This window comes from Maylandia zebra, linkage group LG12 (genome assembly GCF_041146795.1).
Source record: "Maylandia zebra isolate NMK-2024a linkage group LG12, Mzebra_GT3a, whole genome shotgun sequence".
NCBI classification, from domain to species: domain Eukaryota; kingdom Metazoa; phylum Chordata; class Actinopteri; order Cichliformes; family Cichlidae; genus Maylandia; species Maylandia zebra.
Window position 1 is genome coordinate 12,032,426 of NC_135178.1, and position 16,624 is coordinate 12,049,049.

Here is a 16,624-nt window from a genome sequence, read left to right on the forward strand (position 1 = left end):
TACTTTGACTGTTAAAATAAAACCCGACATCTGCTCTTAGTTTGAATTGGTTCATTTATTGGCAGTCAGTGTTGGGCATGAGACAGATACACAAAGGCTACAACAAGGAAGAGTTTGACATTGACACATGAAAACAAACTACAAACCAGGTGGACAGCCTTCTCCATCACTCCCAGTAAACATTCGACATGTCCGCTCTGACTGTGAACTACATTCACTGATCTATTTTCTGTTTTATTGCGTCGTCCCATCGGCCGCTTCCCTTTTTGCTCTATTGTTCAAGCTAACAGCGGGTCGCAGGGCTCAGTTTCATAGTCGTTATTGTAACTACTGAGTTGGACAAGTGACAAAACACCGAAACAATAACACAAATCATTACAGCAACAATCGGACAAATTACGGATACACACATATAACACACAGCAAACATTTATTATATATCTAGTGATGATTTTTTAATGATTGCTTCAACAATCAGGAGCCGTCATTTCCCCGTCTGCAGGTATACTTTCAGCTCTCTGCTTCACTGCTTATAATCGATGTACACAGAGGCTATGCTATGGTGAAACTGAAATATATAAAAAAAAAATCAAACTGCCTTAAAGTGCATTGCAGTGTTTCGGTCAGTCTAACTTAAACATCATGTGCTACTACAAGCAGACTAGAACCAATAGATAACAGTCATGGCTGCGTCTGATTAGAAAACACAGGACCACTAAAGTACAGCATCAATAAATGGGAACGACAACATATCTGTAGAGACACACAGCAGTAGGAAAGGGCAGCTTGGACACTGCTCTGACTTAGTGGCCCGCATGAACAGCTGGCTGTGGTGTCACAAATGCACTGAAACACACAGTGGGGATGAGCACAACATCTCAATAATCACACAGAGAAGGGAATAAGAGCATTCGGGCGAGTACAAAAGCAATCAGTGACCGCTATCCATTGTTTGGTCCTACCTGTTGTCTTCTAAGATTGCTTTGTTCACCGAAAAGTGCACAAAAATAGCCTGTGGAAACACAACAGAGCCATGTTTTGTGTCCTCATTTACAACTACACAAGGGTGTGCGTGGGTATTCACAAGTGGACATTTGGAAAGGGGGGGAAAACGCAAAAAGTCGACCTAGCAGTTTTGCCGGGCGTCACGTGATGGGTCGTCGGCTGTATAGTCTGTTGAACTTGTGTCATAGCTTTTGTTGAGAGATTAACAGAGAACACACAATGTGGAGCTAGGCCCTGCCTGCCAGAGATAGACTCAGTCCTGGTAGAGAAACCCGGAGGGACCCACTGTTTCCAAACTGGCTCGAGTTCCTCTTCAGCTACTGCCGGGATGCTGCTCCTCCATCTGAGCAACTGATCTCAAACCTCCTCAAGATTGGCTTCTCAGCTGCCACTGTCACAGAGAGAAAGAGAGACAGAGAGAAAGAGAGACAGCAAGCGAGAAAGAGAGAGAGCACTGGTTTGTTAATCCTTCCGGCCCCCCCTCCAATGAAACCGCACCTCGTTCCCAAGAGCACCATCCACCAACACGGTAAGTCATGGCCGCTGCGGCTGTCGCTTCATTGTCACTATCTTGTGTGGGTTAACTCAGAGATGGTTAGGAATAGCTTGGTAGCTGTGTTGGGACAAGAAGTTCACAATGTGGGCACTGGTCTCCCTCATGTCTTGAGGGGTAACTGGGCTCGTGGTGTGAGGGCAAGAAGGCGAAGGAAGTAGCGGAGTGCTGTGGGACGACGTTTCAACCACAGTTGAAAGAACCTCGGAGACAAAATGACCCCATCACCTCTCACAGTAGTGAAGGGTAAAGTCTTTGGAGAGCTGCTTCTCCCCTAACCCCCAGGGCTCCAGCTCAAATTTGTCCCCCACATCATCCTCATCATCTTCATCTTCCTCCTCGTCCTCCTCATAGTGGCTGGGCTCTTCAATGGATGTCTCCAGGTGGTAGGAGTAGGGCTGACCCTCGGTGTACTCGTAGATCGTCGGCAGGCTGCTCTTTAGGCTGCAGCGCCGGCGCAATGCGACTAGCAGAGGCTGAGGCATGGTGAAAATGTCCATGTTGTTCCCTAGGTCGATCCAGGCCAGGCTGGCGAATTTCTTGGGGTCTTTGAGCATTTCGGTGAGGTCTTTGAGTATAGCCAGGGTGAGGCGGTTGCCATTGAGGGCTAAGGTGCTGAGTTTGGGCAGCGAGGCGAGGAAAGGCAAGAGAAACCTCAAATTTTCGTCAACAAGTTCGGTGAAGCTGATGTCTACAGCCACCACACTGTCTCTGTTGTTTTGGAGGTAGAAGGCGACTTGACGGACGTCCCGGGTCGAGAGGGGAATACCAGACAAGTCGACGGAGTCGCTGGACATTTTTTTCTGTAGGGTTGTCTTGAGACTGTTGGGAATATGAAGAGAAGAGAGTGGTATTACTTAGATGTCTCTTGCACATACACAGACAGAAATTGCTTTTGGCTGGAGGATGAAATGATCTTTGAATGATTCCCCGATTGATGAAAAAAACAAAGCAGTAGTTTTATGCTGTGTTTCCTGAGCTGTATAAAGGAGGGGGGTAACTGGTCCAGCTTGAGCGGAAGGCTGGTACAGAGACTCCAGCATGGGGATTTGCTAGTGTAAACAGAAGAGTCAAAACATCCGAGTGAACCAGCAGCTTGAGCTTAAAGCTATGTGGGCCAGAAGCACGGGGCTCCTTATAGTGCAAGGTCACAACCGTTTCCCCCTGCAGAGATAAATTATGAAGTGCTTTGGAGGAACTAATCTGAATAAATCTGGCCATTTCAGTTATGGGGAGGCTAAAGAAAGACATGACTTTGCCTCTTTTCTTTTGTTGGTCAGCGACGTGCCACCTGATACCAGATTTTGGTGCAATTGAGCAAAGGAGTATGGAATCACACAAAACGTCCCCAGTTTGTTACACATAACAGAATCTTCTCATGAGCCGTGGCTGACATGTTGTGTATGAATGTCTGTAACACATCATGATTAGGCCACAAAACATATGCCGCAGGAATGCAGCAATGAATAATGCGTCATTAATTCACACTGCTCGCCATTAATAAATTATCACGTCAGAATGACTATTCATGCAAATAGCTAACACTTAATAAATTACAAGCTAAATATGATCTCACCCATTAAGTAACCTGTATCATAATAACTGTGATTCTATTACAGAAAAGTGCTTTTTTGTTTGTTTGTTGTAGACAGCAGCTTTTGACAAGCCTCTTTGAGAGGGAAGAACATGCAATGTGAGTTTGAAGTAGCCAAAAACATTTAGCAGGTGATGAATAATGTCACAGATAAACGATCATGAGCTCATAAAGGAAAACTTGATATCAATCTTGTTTTTGGCTTCTGACTGTGGCTTGTCAGCATTACTCAGTACTGTATCTGTGGATCAGTGGTTCATGCAGCAACATGTAGATGTACACCTGCCAGCCAGGTTTCTCAAAGCACCTTATGCATGAGGACTTTCATAAAGGTCGACTGAGCGCAGTGGAAAACTGCAGTGAGTTTGGTGGCATAGAAATGAGTGCATTAACTCTGATACTGACAGACATTAATTGTTGGCAGATTGGTTTAATTTGCTCACATGAACATACACTGATCTGACTACAGTGACTTTACAACACCTGCTATAAACAAGGCAGACAAACATTGTTTAAGCTCAGCAGATGCTTTAACAGGATTATAGCATGTTTGAAAAGTTCAGTCCCTCTGCCTGATTTTTCTGTCTTTAAAGGGGATTTCTGAGTTGAAATTCAATCAGGGAAGCTTTAAATGATTACTTTTCTGCCCAGGATTTCTATCTGTTTCAGTGCATACTCGGTATAACCCCTGGAATATCTTCGAAATCCTTTCAGGACATTGCATAATGAAAGCACGATTTGAAGCTGAATCTAAATATAGGCGATATTATGATCCCTTTCTGCAGCTAGCATTCGTGCCGAAAACATTTCTGAATTACTTGCACGCTCCTTTGCCCCTTTGTTTGCAGTCCCTTACATTTACAAGCGCCCGACTCCTCACTCACCTCCTCACCCCAGCCCTAGAGGAGGCAGTGTGTTTAACTTGAGCTGTTACTGAAGTGGCCTCCAAGCTGATTTGGTGTCAGAGTGAATTAAAGCATTCCCAGCGCCCTTGCGACTTACTGTGACATGCACCTGTCACTTGTTATGCACCCAAGTGGGGTTTTTTTGTGGTGCTGAAAATGGATGTGCCCTCAGCAGCATGCACAGCTCCTTTTTTTTAAAAGCAGGTGATGGGCTGATGATCAAATAACTCGTGAAAACCCCCCCAAAATCTGCAGATATCACCAGGATTTAAAAAGAAGTTTTAATCAGGTGCAGAGGACAAGAAATATGCCAAGCATGCTGCACTTCTATCAGACTCTTGTGAGCCAGAGTTCTTTCTCTCTCTTCTGTCTCTCGCATCCTTTTTTACATGACAGAAACCTCATTTTAACCAGAGGCACAAAGGTCCTAATGGCCGTGGCAGAGGCTTCGCTCCAGGTGTGAATAGGTTTTGATCACGCAGCTCCTTCCTTTTCAGACAGGCTTTTGAGCCCAGTCTGCACAAAAAAAGTATGTCTGAGGCATACACACTGGAAGCTTCTTACATCCTGCGTCAAGATCTGATACCACAAAACATGAGCGCTACTGATAACTTTGAGTAGATGGTTTTTCTTGTGAATTTTACATCCAAGAACATGAATATCAGGGCTCAGTTTAAATTAAGAAACAGTGCAGAGGTATGATGCTGGATATCTGTGGCTAAGTAGATGCCCAAAGAAATAATAATTATACACTGAATCCAGTAAGGACTTACAGTAATGACATCAGCCTTTAATAACAATGCATATTTACAAACAAGCAACCTAATAAACACCCTTTACATAGTTAAGAAATCAATTAATTTTACATTGTGGTGCCATATATTAAGTATTCCCACCAAGAGTGCACCGCTTGTCTCTACGTGTGGCTCATCAGTCTCCAAGTGTCAGCGATTTAATCCAACGAGGCCGCGTTCTAATTCAGTAAGCACAAATCAAATCGCTGTTGGGATTTAATAAAGTAAATATTCATTCTAAAGCTTGCTGAGTAGAAGTGAGATTGTATATATATATTTTTTTAAATTAAGAAACAGTTTTTTCTAAACATGCAGTTCAGTTTCCTCCTCATCTCCCCTCTGGGCTGTTATTGCATTACTCACGCCATTTTGTCTTTTTTGTCGAGTCATTTACGTTCAAACTTTTCTCTATTATTCATCTCAGTCCTCTGGTGGGTAAAGCCCATCTGCACGAGATGAGCAGTCTCGTCACACCTGCTCCCTGATGTCACGTATATTTTCCACTGCACGCTCATCATAAAGACGTACAGATGAGGTCGGCGTGCACTACAGATAGAAATCACACGCACATAATCCCTCTCAGCACTGCATTGTCCTTCATGCTGCAGGGTATTCAACCTCACACTTCACAATCCGTATCGCTAAAGGCAGTTCCCTCCCATGCACCAATCAGCCGCAACATTAAAGCCACTGACAGGGAAAGTGGATAACTCTGAATAGCTTGTTGCAGTGTAATGGACTGCTGTAAAATGCTGGATCCTGGCGTTTATGTGGACATTATTTTGACATATACTGCCTACCTAACATCCCTATAGACTTGGCTGACACCCGTCCATACAAGCCCCAAGCAAGTACTTGAGGGAACTTGTGGTGCTTTTGAGGATCCTTTAATGACCATACAACACAGATTAAGCCTAAAAACTATATGATAGTTCAGGTTATTCTGTTTCTGAGTGTTAGGTGAGAAAACAAAAGCAAATTATTAAGTCACGTAAAGCTTATGGGAAAGAAAAACACTTCTGTAAAAGTCAAAAAAGAGAAAAGGTCACAAAAAGTGTCTGCAAATTTTATACTGACATGAATTTAGCCTTAAGGTGAGAGCACTTCAGTAGCGTATCTGGGTCACTGCATCCATCAAGCCCATTTTTTTTCATTGCACTTGGAAAAAAAAACCAAGGAAAGTTTTCTAGCCAATCCTAAATAAACTAATTAGATTAGATTGAGATTAATGGGATTACTGAGTTTCAGATATTAATTCAGTGTGGCATTTCAGTCACACAAGTGTGTACAGTACTTAGAGGACTGCGTGTGCCGCACTAATGCTAGATAATGAAGGGATGAACAGTCCCGTGGCATTAAAAAGGACTGAGCTGTTTCTGTTTCCTCTGAGTGGAGAGAAACCCCACAGAAATGGATTTGTTGCTTTTTTTAAAAATTTTATTTCTTGCACAGAGGAGCCAGGCTGTCTGCAGCTGAACAAAGATGGAAGAGAAAGGGAATATAAATCCACTCTAAATTTGTATTTGTGACACACTTTCTTTGGTTTATTTGCTCTGTAAATGTAGACCAATAAAACCTTATTTGACAAAGGATAGACTTGGAATTTCTACAAAAATGCTCTTATGGTTGTGTGATAGTTATAAAGTTACAGCCAAGAACACAAGCAGCGGCCTAGCTGCACCTCTGAAGTTCACTTTTTTAAAAACAAAATATGATGTTTTTGTTTAATTATTGACAAAAAACACGGTTCTAATGTTTTATTACACTCAAAGTTGATAGACTGTTTATAAAAGATGGACATAGTAATAAGTTTGTCTCCTACTGGTTTCTGTTGCCTTAGGTTTAGCACTCGACTTCGGACAAGAGAGTGATATTGTAGTGTGAATGTGTGTGTGAATGGGTGAATGACTGAATGTAGTGTGAAGCGCTTTGGGGTCCTTAGGGACTAGAAAAGCGCTATACAAATGCAGGCCATTTAGAGCTGCCAGCTTAAGCCACAGACTGTATATGAAAGATGGACATAGCTACTGTGAAAAAGCCGAGGGTTTTCGCCTACGTCATCTGTGTGTTTAAAATCAGATGTAAGCAAGCGGCAGATTTGAATGAGAAGCCAAGAGACACTGGATAGTTACAGTATAGGCTAGCAACTTAATAATCACACATATCCTGCTTTAACCTTCTTTTTGACTCTAATGTGGAACATGATTTACATGATGAACATTAGATTATAATTATAATCAAGAAGACTTATAACTACACTCAACAAAAATATAAACGCAACACATTTGTTACTGCTCCCATTCCCCATGGGATGGACGTAGAGACCTAGAATTCATTCCAGATACACAATATAACCATCCCTCCCAAACAGTGGTCACAAATCAGTCCAAATGTGTGGTAGTGGGCACATCTGCTATATTGGGATAATCCATCCCACCTCACAGGTGTGCCACATCAGGATGCTGATCTGACATCATGAGTAGTGCACAGGTGTACCTCAGACTGCCCACAACAAAAGGCCACCCTGGAATGTGCAGTTTTGTCTCACAGCAAAATGCCACAGATGCCACAAGCAATGAGGGAGCGTGCAATTGGCATGCTGACAGCAGGAATGTCAACCAGATCTGTCGCCCGTGCATTGAATGTTCATTTCTCAACCATAAGCCGTCTCCACAGGCGTTTCAGAGAATATGGCAGCACATCCAACCGGCCTCACAACCGCAGACCTCGTGTAACCACACCAGCCCAGGACCTCCACATCCAGCAGGTTCACCTCCAAGATCGTCTGAGACCAGCCACCCAGACAGCTGCTGGAACAATTGGTTTGCACAACCAAACAATTTCTGCACAAACTGTCAGAAACCGTCTCAGGGACGCTCAACTGCATGCCCGTCGTCCTCATCGGGGTCTTGACCTGACTCCAGCTCGTCGCCGTAACAGACTTGTGTGGGCAAATGCTCACATTCGATGGCGTCTGGCACGTTGGAGAGGTGTGCGCTTCACGGATGAATCATGGTTCACATTGTTCAGGGCAGATGGCAGCTGAGAATGTCCCAGTTCTTGCATGGCCAGCATACTCACCGGACATGTCACCCATTGAGCATGTTCGGGATGTGCTTGACCGGCGTATACGACAGCGTGTACCAGTTCCCACAAATATCCAACAACCTCGCACAGCCATTGAAGTGGAGTGGACCAACATTCCACAGGCCACAATTGACAATCTGATAGACTCCATGCGACGATGTGTTGCACTGCATGAGGCAAATGGTGGTCACACCAGATACTGACCGGTTCTGGGTCCCCAGACCCCCAATACCGCAAAAAACTGCACATTCCAGGGTGGCCTTTTGTTGTGGGCAGTCTGAGGTACACCTGTGCACTACTCATGATGTCAGATCAGCATCCTGATGTGGCACACCTGTGAGGTGGGATGGATTATCCCAATATAGCAGATGTGCCCACTACCACACATTTGGACTGATTTGTGACCACTGTTTGGGAGGGATGGTTATATTGTGTATCTGGAATGAATTCTAGGTCTCTACGTCCATCCCATGGGGAATGGGAGCAGTAACAAAGGTGTTGCGTTTATATTTTTGTTGAGTGTAGTAAGAACCAGGGAGTCAAAAGGTAATTTTTCCTTAGACATCTCTACAGCTGCACTCAAAAAAATCAGTTGTTGAATGAACACAATTTAATCATGGCACCTTTTTCCACGTGACTTAACCAAGTACAATAACCCATTTTTGACCATGTCAAACCAACACATTTGGCATTTGGTGGTTTAATGTAATCAGATTACGTTGGATCAACGTAGTATACTTGGAATTACTTGAAGTGATTTAAATAAGTATGTAGAGTGAAATTAGTTTTAATTTATTCTACACAAGTTAAAAACTTTAGGAAAACACAATGAAATCTTGTTGTTTGAACAACTACTTTGTTAATCAAGGCAATTACTGCTAGTCTTGCTTAATGAACCAATATGGGGGTTGATGATTTCATAGAGACAAACAACCATTTGCTCTTACATTCATGGGTAACTTAGAATCACCAATCAACCTAACTCTAATAACACACTGCAAACCAGCCAGATGTGGATTTGAACCCAGGCCCTTCTTGCTGTGAGGCAACAGCACTAACCATCACGCCACAAAACTGTCAAGCCAGGCTTAACAAAACTAGGAAAGCTATGATTACAAGGCTTGATACAGAATTCTCCGTACGTTTTTGTCCTTGACAGGTTAAACCACAATAAATAGCGATAGCACATACATGGTGTGGGTATAGTTGTCTGGCTCTTAAAACTCCAGCGATTTTCCTGCAGTTTGAGATCTAATGTGATCTTGTGATCAACTAACAACTAACCACTCTTACTAGATTATCATGTCATCTCAACAAGAACAAATTAAGTCCTACCTCAAAGCACACTGTGCGCTGTCAATCTTACGTGCTGCACAATAATGTTTAATATTTAGTATTTACTGTTATATTCCCATATGTCATCGTGATGTTGTTTATTCTTTTGCTCTCGTTTTCTTCTGCTTGTTTTCTTTTTTCATTCTCAACAGGTGAAATTAATAAAAAAAAACAAAAACAAAAAAAGAACAAATTAAGTTGCTGAATTTCATGCAGATGCTACATGATTTAATTACGTTCACCATAGAAACATGAAATTATTTAGTACATGTAACAACCACCCAATTTCTTTTTTTTTGAGTGTGGACTTCTTTTAGTAACAAGAGGAGTCGCCTCCTGCTGACCTTTAGAAAGAATGCAGGTTTAGCCAATGTTTTTCAATGTTTTTGTATTGGCTAAACCTTGGCTAAATTCGTTTTTGAGGGGGTGGTGGGGTTGGTTCTTTTTACAGTTTATAGCCAACGATGACTAGTCGGCTTGGATAGCATGGCACATATAATTGACTGTATCTGTACTCAATGAACTGGACAAACCAAATTCGACTCTCTTGTGTGACTGAAACTCGACGATACAGCACCCAGTTGTCACTCAAAGCTGCCATTCCCTAAAAGCACTACTTTCTTCTTCTGGCCACAACAATAATGTAATAATATATATTTTCTGTACCTACAAGGCAAGTAATTACAACACAAGCACAAAATTATGCCACAAAAATTTTTATTCCCTGACCTGCTGGTGAGTGGTGCCTGACAGTTGATGGGAAATTGATTGGATACATGAAGGGTTTTGGTACATGACCATCTTTACAACCGATCTTATCCAGCGACAGCCAGCAACCAGTTGCAATTTACTTGGGGAATACACATGTTTTCCTATTGGTCAATGGTTGTATTACAGCTCAGTGTTGGACAGCTCTTGTTCAAAGTGCACATAATTTTTTTTAATGTACTAGGCTTTGTTTATGCAAAAGTGTCAAAAATGAAAAAGAGTGGCTATGGAGACTAAGTCACTTTTTACTTTACATCTCAGAGGAAAAAATGAATTATATGGTTTGATTTTTGTGAGCTTCACAGATGCTAGCAGATGTCCTAAATATATCTAACAAAGTCAATCTTTGTGCCTAATTTTAGTAGTTATTCCGGGCTAAGCTAATTGCTAAGCTAAACTGCTAGCAGAGTTCCCAAGAGGCAATGCAAGTTACTCTAAATGACCTTATAAATATTTGAATCAGAAATAAAATGACGAGTTAAGCTCTTAACTGGAAAAAGTAGGCTATCTCCAAAAACTTAAGTTTGGGAGGTGAACTTCCTTTTCACAGTCAGCAGCAGACTGGACCTGTCTCAGCTCTGTCTAGCCTTGACAGGTATTTGTTCATGAACACAACAGCAGGCGAAGCTGTCAGAGCTCACAACACCTGCTGTATTAATATTCTGTTTTAGGGTGGATTTCTTGTTTTAATGATTCATGTTGTTCCTGCTGTCTCAGCCAGTGTCACACCGTCTCACTGCAGGTTTATGAAGCCAACAACAAGACTAAGTGAAAAAGAGCTATCGGAATTTAGCGACTGTATGATTCCACACATTTTCAGAGAAGCTGTCAGTTTCAGTAAAGTCGTGTTTTTTTCCTCTTCCGAGCTGAAATAAATGTCCGTGAGGACAACAAAGCCCTGCCTGTGCAGCTAAACAGTGAAATGTCTGATCTACATAAGCTTTTCTTCCAGTTTTTGCGTGTCACCTCTGAATGACTCGCAATAAACCCGTCTGATCTCGCTGAGCTCACATCGTCTCGTTTTCAGCCCTCAGATTGTTTTCATCTCTTTAAAATTAATCCATTATTTGCAGTGTGTAGTCAGATGTAGAATAAGCAATTACACGAGAAACAATTATGATAGGCTTTTTCTGTTCATGAATAGGATTACCAAGTAACACCTAGACACAAAAAATTTTGTTTGTGTTATTTGTGTGCAACCTAATTCTCTATTCATCATTTGCACATCAAAAGCAATGCACTTTTTCATGAAAATAGCTACAATTACATTTTAGCACAACCCTCCCAGCTTTTTTTGGCATACAGATGACACGTTTGCTGCCACTTTTGAAGAGCGAAACGCCAGTAGCGATGCAAATCCACCGCACGGTCCTCTCAGATATGATTGACAGCTGTGGTTATTCTTAACGTTTCTATCAGGTCAGCCCATGGCCAGCTCCGTCGTATTTCAGTGTCGGGTACAAAGATGAAAATCTCTACTGCTCGACATGGAGCCGAGCCCTGTTCTCTGTTGTGTGTGCGGCGGCTGACTTATTACAGACTGAATGTCTGGACAGAAGGGCTTACCAGGCCTGGGATTTCCGTCTGGACATGCTCTGCCTCAACCACTTTGAGTGTGGGGTCAGGTGATAGATCAGCTGTCTGCAAATCTTATCAGAAGACTTTATGGTGTCTGCATCCTGTAGACGAGGACAGAAAGAGTGCTGATAAAGGAACACAGAGCATGAGAGTAATAGTACTAAGGCAGCAGCTTTTTCTGCCCGTGGAAGTAAAAGAGAAAAACAGTTCTTTGCAGCTCTTTATACCTCTCAAGGTTTTAAATCCTGCCAAGTTTCCTCGATTCTTTTTTTTTTTTTTACACTCATCAACCTGTAGCTCCACCATATTTCACCTGAACAGAAATATTAATGGTTTATTATTATTCTTGAAGCCTTGAGCTACTCCTGAACAAAACACAATTTAACTGACTTGCTGGAGCAAGAAAATCTAATCACATGCAGCATGCACTGGGAAGCAAAACACAGGAAGTAGTAAGCAGAGGTGAGATACAGCAGCTACTGATAAACCCAGATAATTTCAATGTATTAATCATGCTGTGGCTCCTGGTGACCACTGCCTACATAATAATAATAATAATAATAATAATAATAATAATAATAATAATAATAATAATAATAATAATAATAATAATCATCATCATCATCATCATCATCATCATAATAATAATAAAAATAAAAATAATAATAATGATTCAGTTTTCATCTTTGATTTTTCAGACAGGCTGAATTACACATTCCCATCTGTACATAAAATTCAACCTTATTCTGTTTCAAGGTGCTATTTTGATTTATTCAATCTTGCTGGCACTGTCAGGTCACTCCAGCTTTATGAGTTTCAGGTATGAAAAATTTAACAAACTGCATTAAGCGGTTTTCCAGGATTCTTACTGAGCAGCTATTTCTAGCTCCTCGAGAGTAACATGTGTCGGCGGAATTTCTTTCGAGCATCTGTCTGTAGGAATGTCAATAACATCCTCGGATGAGATTTTCTTAAGAAGACAGCGATTCACAAACGGAATTCATAAGGGAAATGTTCTTAGGAGAAAGCTTTCCTTTGCAGAGTGCTAACACCAAGCTTGTCAGGGAAACACAAAAACACACAGAAAAAAGGAAAGAAACCTGACCTTCTTAGGACACTGCATCTCTCGAGCCAGACTGAGCAGCAGCTCGTGTGAGATGGGATCCACTAGATTGAGGAAGGCAGCGTTTTTGTACAAGATGTCGTTGAGCGATGTGCCTTCTAAACCCAGATCCTACCAGAGAAGACAAGATAACAAAAAAGAATCACAAACCCAGCAAGATGCAGTTGCAGAAATACACAATTAGGGGTCTAAGAATGTTGATTTAGTCCGACAAACAGGTCCCTACTGTGTCAAGGGCATCGTGACTCCTAATGGAAAGATAAAAGAAGCGTTTTGTTTTAAATATTCATTAAAGAAGACAGGCTGCGTTTTCATCTACAGTAGCAAAGTGAAATGTAAGTGGGGGGGAGTCACTGGGGAGAGGCTGTGTTTGGACATATCACCCCTCGGTGGCACTTATCCACAGGGCATATCTTGACATACCATAGTGCTTACTGTTTGCAGAAAGCAACCCATGCCTGACTCTCTCTGACCTCATGTTAATACCTCAGATCAAACCTCTGATTTCTACATGCTCTACTTTCATTGGTTGGTTAAAACTTGGGGAAAAAACAACTCAACCCAATAACTTTCAAATGCATTTAATATCTCAGTGCACATGCATCTATTTTTCCTCATTTATAATTCTCTTCTTGCCGTGGCACTTCAATATGTTAGAGTTTGAATACATTTCATTTGTGCTGCACGTAAATACATCTGCAAAGAGGTCAGAACTGACAGCTGTCACGGCAGCTTGCACGCAGTTATGATGAATCCGAGAGGATCTGCGGTGAAAAAAAGAAATCAAACCAACTAAAAAGAGGAGATGTCAGATGACCTTTCGAGAGTGATGAGACAAGCAGCAGTCAGCGGTGCTGCTGTGCGCGCTGAACCATACCAACTCGCCTTCATCCACATGTCCATCCTCAAGGTCCTAATGAGCCAATCTATGATGGTGAGCACTTGTGCAGCCCATGCAAGTTTAATGAGAAAAGAAAGCCTTTGAGACACTACATACGGTACGCACACACCTGCGCGCATGCACACACATTTCAGACACATCCGCTTTTTTTCCTTCCTTAAACACAATCTGCATTGATTGTAAAAGACAGTTGGAGTGGGAGGCTTGCAGCTCCACATTCCTGGCAGTCCTTTTAACAAGGGTGGCAGTAAACACAGACTGAACCCAAAGCATGGGAGAAGCTGCTTTTGCTCTTCTAAGAAAGACTTCTAAGAAAGAGAAGGTGTAAAAATATCTCCCTTCAGTGTTCATGCCTGATCAACTGTCACGTGCGAGTGTGAAACCAAGCCTGGATCCGTCCTCATATCTGCAACGAAGCTCAGATCTCTTTCCTATCTGCGGCAGAGCTCGCTGTTACACACCAATTAAATCTGCAGCTAATTCTGAGAACAGAATCTCGTCAATATCTGCTGCAAACTCTGCAAGAAAAAAAAAAAGATAAAGTGAGGATCATTTAATAAAAGTAGAGCTCATTTAGGGGAAAGTGAGCCTCCCGTCCCCTGTGATGTGGCTGTCATGGAGCCTGGCCAGGCCAGTTTATCTCCTTGGCTTGATTAAGGAGGTTCCACTCTCTCCTGTGTCAAGGCTTCAGAGTAATTAACACCGGACAGCTAAAAGACAAGGGCAAGCAAACAAATGAGATCACTTAGGATATTGCTGTATCTTTGATGTGTCCACATATCCTTTCATGCGTGTTTTACACATTTGCCAAAGCAGGCGAGAAGAGGCTTTAAAGAAGCCCTTTGATTAAGATCCTGTATGGTGGAGTGTAGGACATTTGAGGTCATGTGTAGAAAACTCGTCCTACTTAATTTTGCAAAAACTACATCAAATCATCGCACTGAGTGTGTTCTTAGCTTGATGATGATGCATTTTAGAGGTAATTGATTTAGTTTCCTCAATTCATTTTAAAATGACAAAAATACCAAATCTTCACATGACTGTAGGCACACACACACTAGAATATTTACAAAAATAAATAAATAAGGAAAGCAATGACAGTGGCCTAGATTTTCATTTCTTTAGGTACGAGTTAATAAAACCTTTTGAAGTGGAATAATATTTTGTATTGGTGAACACAAGACTTCAGGGCTCTCATTGTTGCTGCTGGAGCACAGGCCATTACAGTGAGAGAGAGAGACATTAAGAGTGGGGAGTGATGGAGGTGCTAGGTCGCTCTAATGGGCACATTAGAACAGCCTAAGGAAAAGGTGAAACTCTGGCTTTAGAAGAGAAGGGAAACAAGGACAAATGCAGACAGGGATGGAGATTTATTTGTGCTCTGCATTTCAGGAAATATCCAGAACCATCAGGAGAAAATCAAATTTGAGGTAATGCGATGACACAGTGTGGAGTTTGAACATTTCCTCATTTGGTGGGTAGGTAATCCTATCAAATCTAATGTCAACACTGAGCACGTTTAGCCACAGTGAGAGAGAGTGGTGAGTCACGTGCTGTGTCTGCCAATGAAACACTGTGTCACAGGTACAGTGCTCTGCCAGTGGCCTACTTTCCATAAAAAACAAATGCTTCAGGAGGAAGTGGCCAAAGGAGTGAGCCCACACACGCGTGTAGTAACCGCAAAGGGAAATGAACGAATAATGTGGGCTTAGGTCAGAGGTCAGAGGCCGTTACAGAAAATGCTGGAGAACACTACAGTGCACCTGTGCCATCGCTACATTTTGGATATGCATGCAAAAGACTCATTCACGCACGTACACAGTCCCTCACCGCTCTCTGTGAGATGGGAAAACAATGCATGCCCGCATCAACACCACAGCAGGCTTTAGGGCAGCGCTGCTGTTGGCAAACAACGTCCGACTTCACCATGCCCTGTGCAGGTTTCTTCCTTACCTTCCTCAGTAATTTGAGCACGTCGGTCGCCTGGTCTATCCTGCGGTCACGGAGCAGCTTCTGGATCTCTTTGATCCACGCCACTCTCCTCATGTACGGGCTGTGGTTAGTCCTTCGCAGCATTCCAGGCAGTTTGTCTGATTTGAGCATCAGCGCAAACAGAAAGTCCCCGCCGCCCCGACCTCCCCTCTCGCTCTCTCCGGCGCTGTTCAGGAGCTTGCGTCGCCTTTTGGAGAAATTCTCGTTGTCCAAGCTGCTCTGCCTGCTCAGTCTGGAGCCCATGGTGTTGTTGTTGTTTGTTGGCTTGTTTCTTTCTCTTTTTTTTTGACACAGTCAGACAGCACCACTACCAAAAGGACAATCCCATGACGAGCTCCAGTTGCCCGTTTCCAGCAGATGCTCCTAAGTGGATGGTAGAGAAAAAAAAACAAAAAACAACAGCGTCGTGTTGTCTGGCTCTGCGACTGGCTGTCAGATGGCTGGGGATCCGGTACAGAGCCACATAATATCCTAGAACGCTCTAAACGATCATCGTTGCCTCGTGCACCCGTCACGCGTTAGTATATCTCGCTTTGTTTTTCTCCTCCGTCGCCGCCACTGTGCGCTACGTGCGCCAGGCTCAGATGATGATGATGATGCTCCGGCTGCTTCATCCTCCGGTCGTGTCTGCTTTTACGCTGCTGTTTAGATTTGTGCAACGTGGAGAGTCCGACCAATCGCAGCATCTGGTGCCTGCTGCGCGTCTCTCCTCCCAGCCATAAACCCCCCTCAGCCCTCTCCCTCTCCTCCCCGTGCAGCTGCAAAAAGGGGAATCAAATCACAAGAATATTCAGCACGTGATACCAATGTAAGCAAAAGAATCGTTGAAAGAAAGGGATTTTTTAAAAATGCTCTGAATGTGCCACTTTCAGTTTGATTTTTTTTTCTCTTAGGGGGGTCTTCGGTTTATCTTCCAGAAGACCTGAAAGTTTGTCTTTTAGCTCCAGATTCTCAAGTACGTGCTTCGCCATGGGCCCCGGTATAAATCT

At 42.7% G+C, this 16,624-nt stretch overlaps 1 protein-coding gene across 1 annotated transcript; it reads right to left on the minus strand.

Moving 5' to 3' along the window:
* Positions 1-36: 36 nt before the first annotated feature.
* lrrc75ba (leucine rich repeat containing 75Ba) lies at positions 37-16,357 on the minus strand. The gene is made up of 4 exons (XM_004544090.2): positions 15,597-16,357; positions 12,725-12,853; positions 11,608-11,720; positions 37-2,380 (listed from the first exon to the last, which is right to left on the minus strand). The coding sequence occupies exons 1-4, from the start codon at positions 15,876-15,878 to the stop codon at positions 1,783-1,785; spliced, it is 1,122 nt and encodes a 373-aa protein (XP_004544147.1). The 5' UTR covers positions 15,879-16,357; the 3' UTR covers positions 37-1,782.
* Between the last annotated feature and the right edge of the window lie 267 nt (positions 16,358-16,624).

Coding starts and splice junctions, on each gene's coding strand:
- lrrc75ba (XM_004544090.2), bottom strand. CDS start 15,878: ATGGGCTCCAGACTGAGCAGGCAGAGCAGCTTGGACAACGAGAATTTC. Junction 11,721..12,724: donor AGATGCAGTGTCCTAAGAAG/GTCAGGTTTCTT, acceptor CCTCGTCTACAG/GATGCAGACACCATAAAGTC. Junction 2,381..11,607: donor AGACGGAAATCCCAGGCCTG/GTAAGCCCTTCT, acceptor TATTCCCAACAG/TCTCAAGACAACCCTACAGA.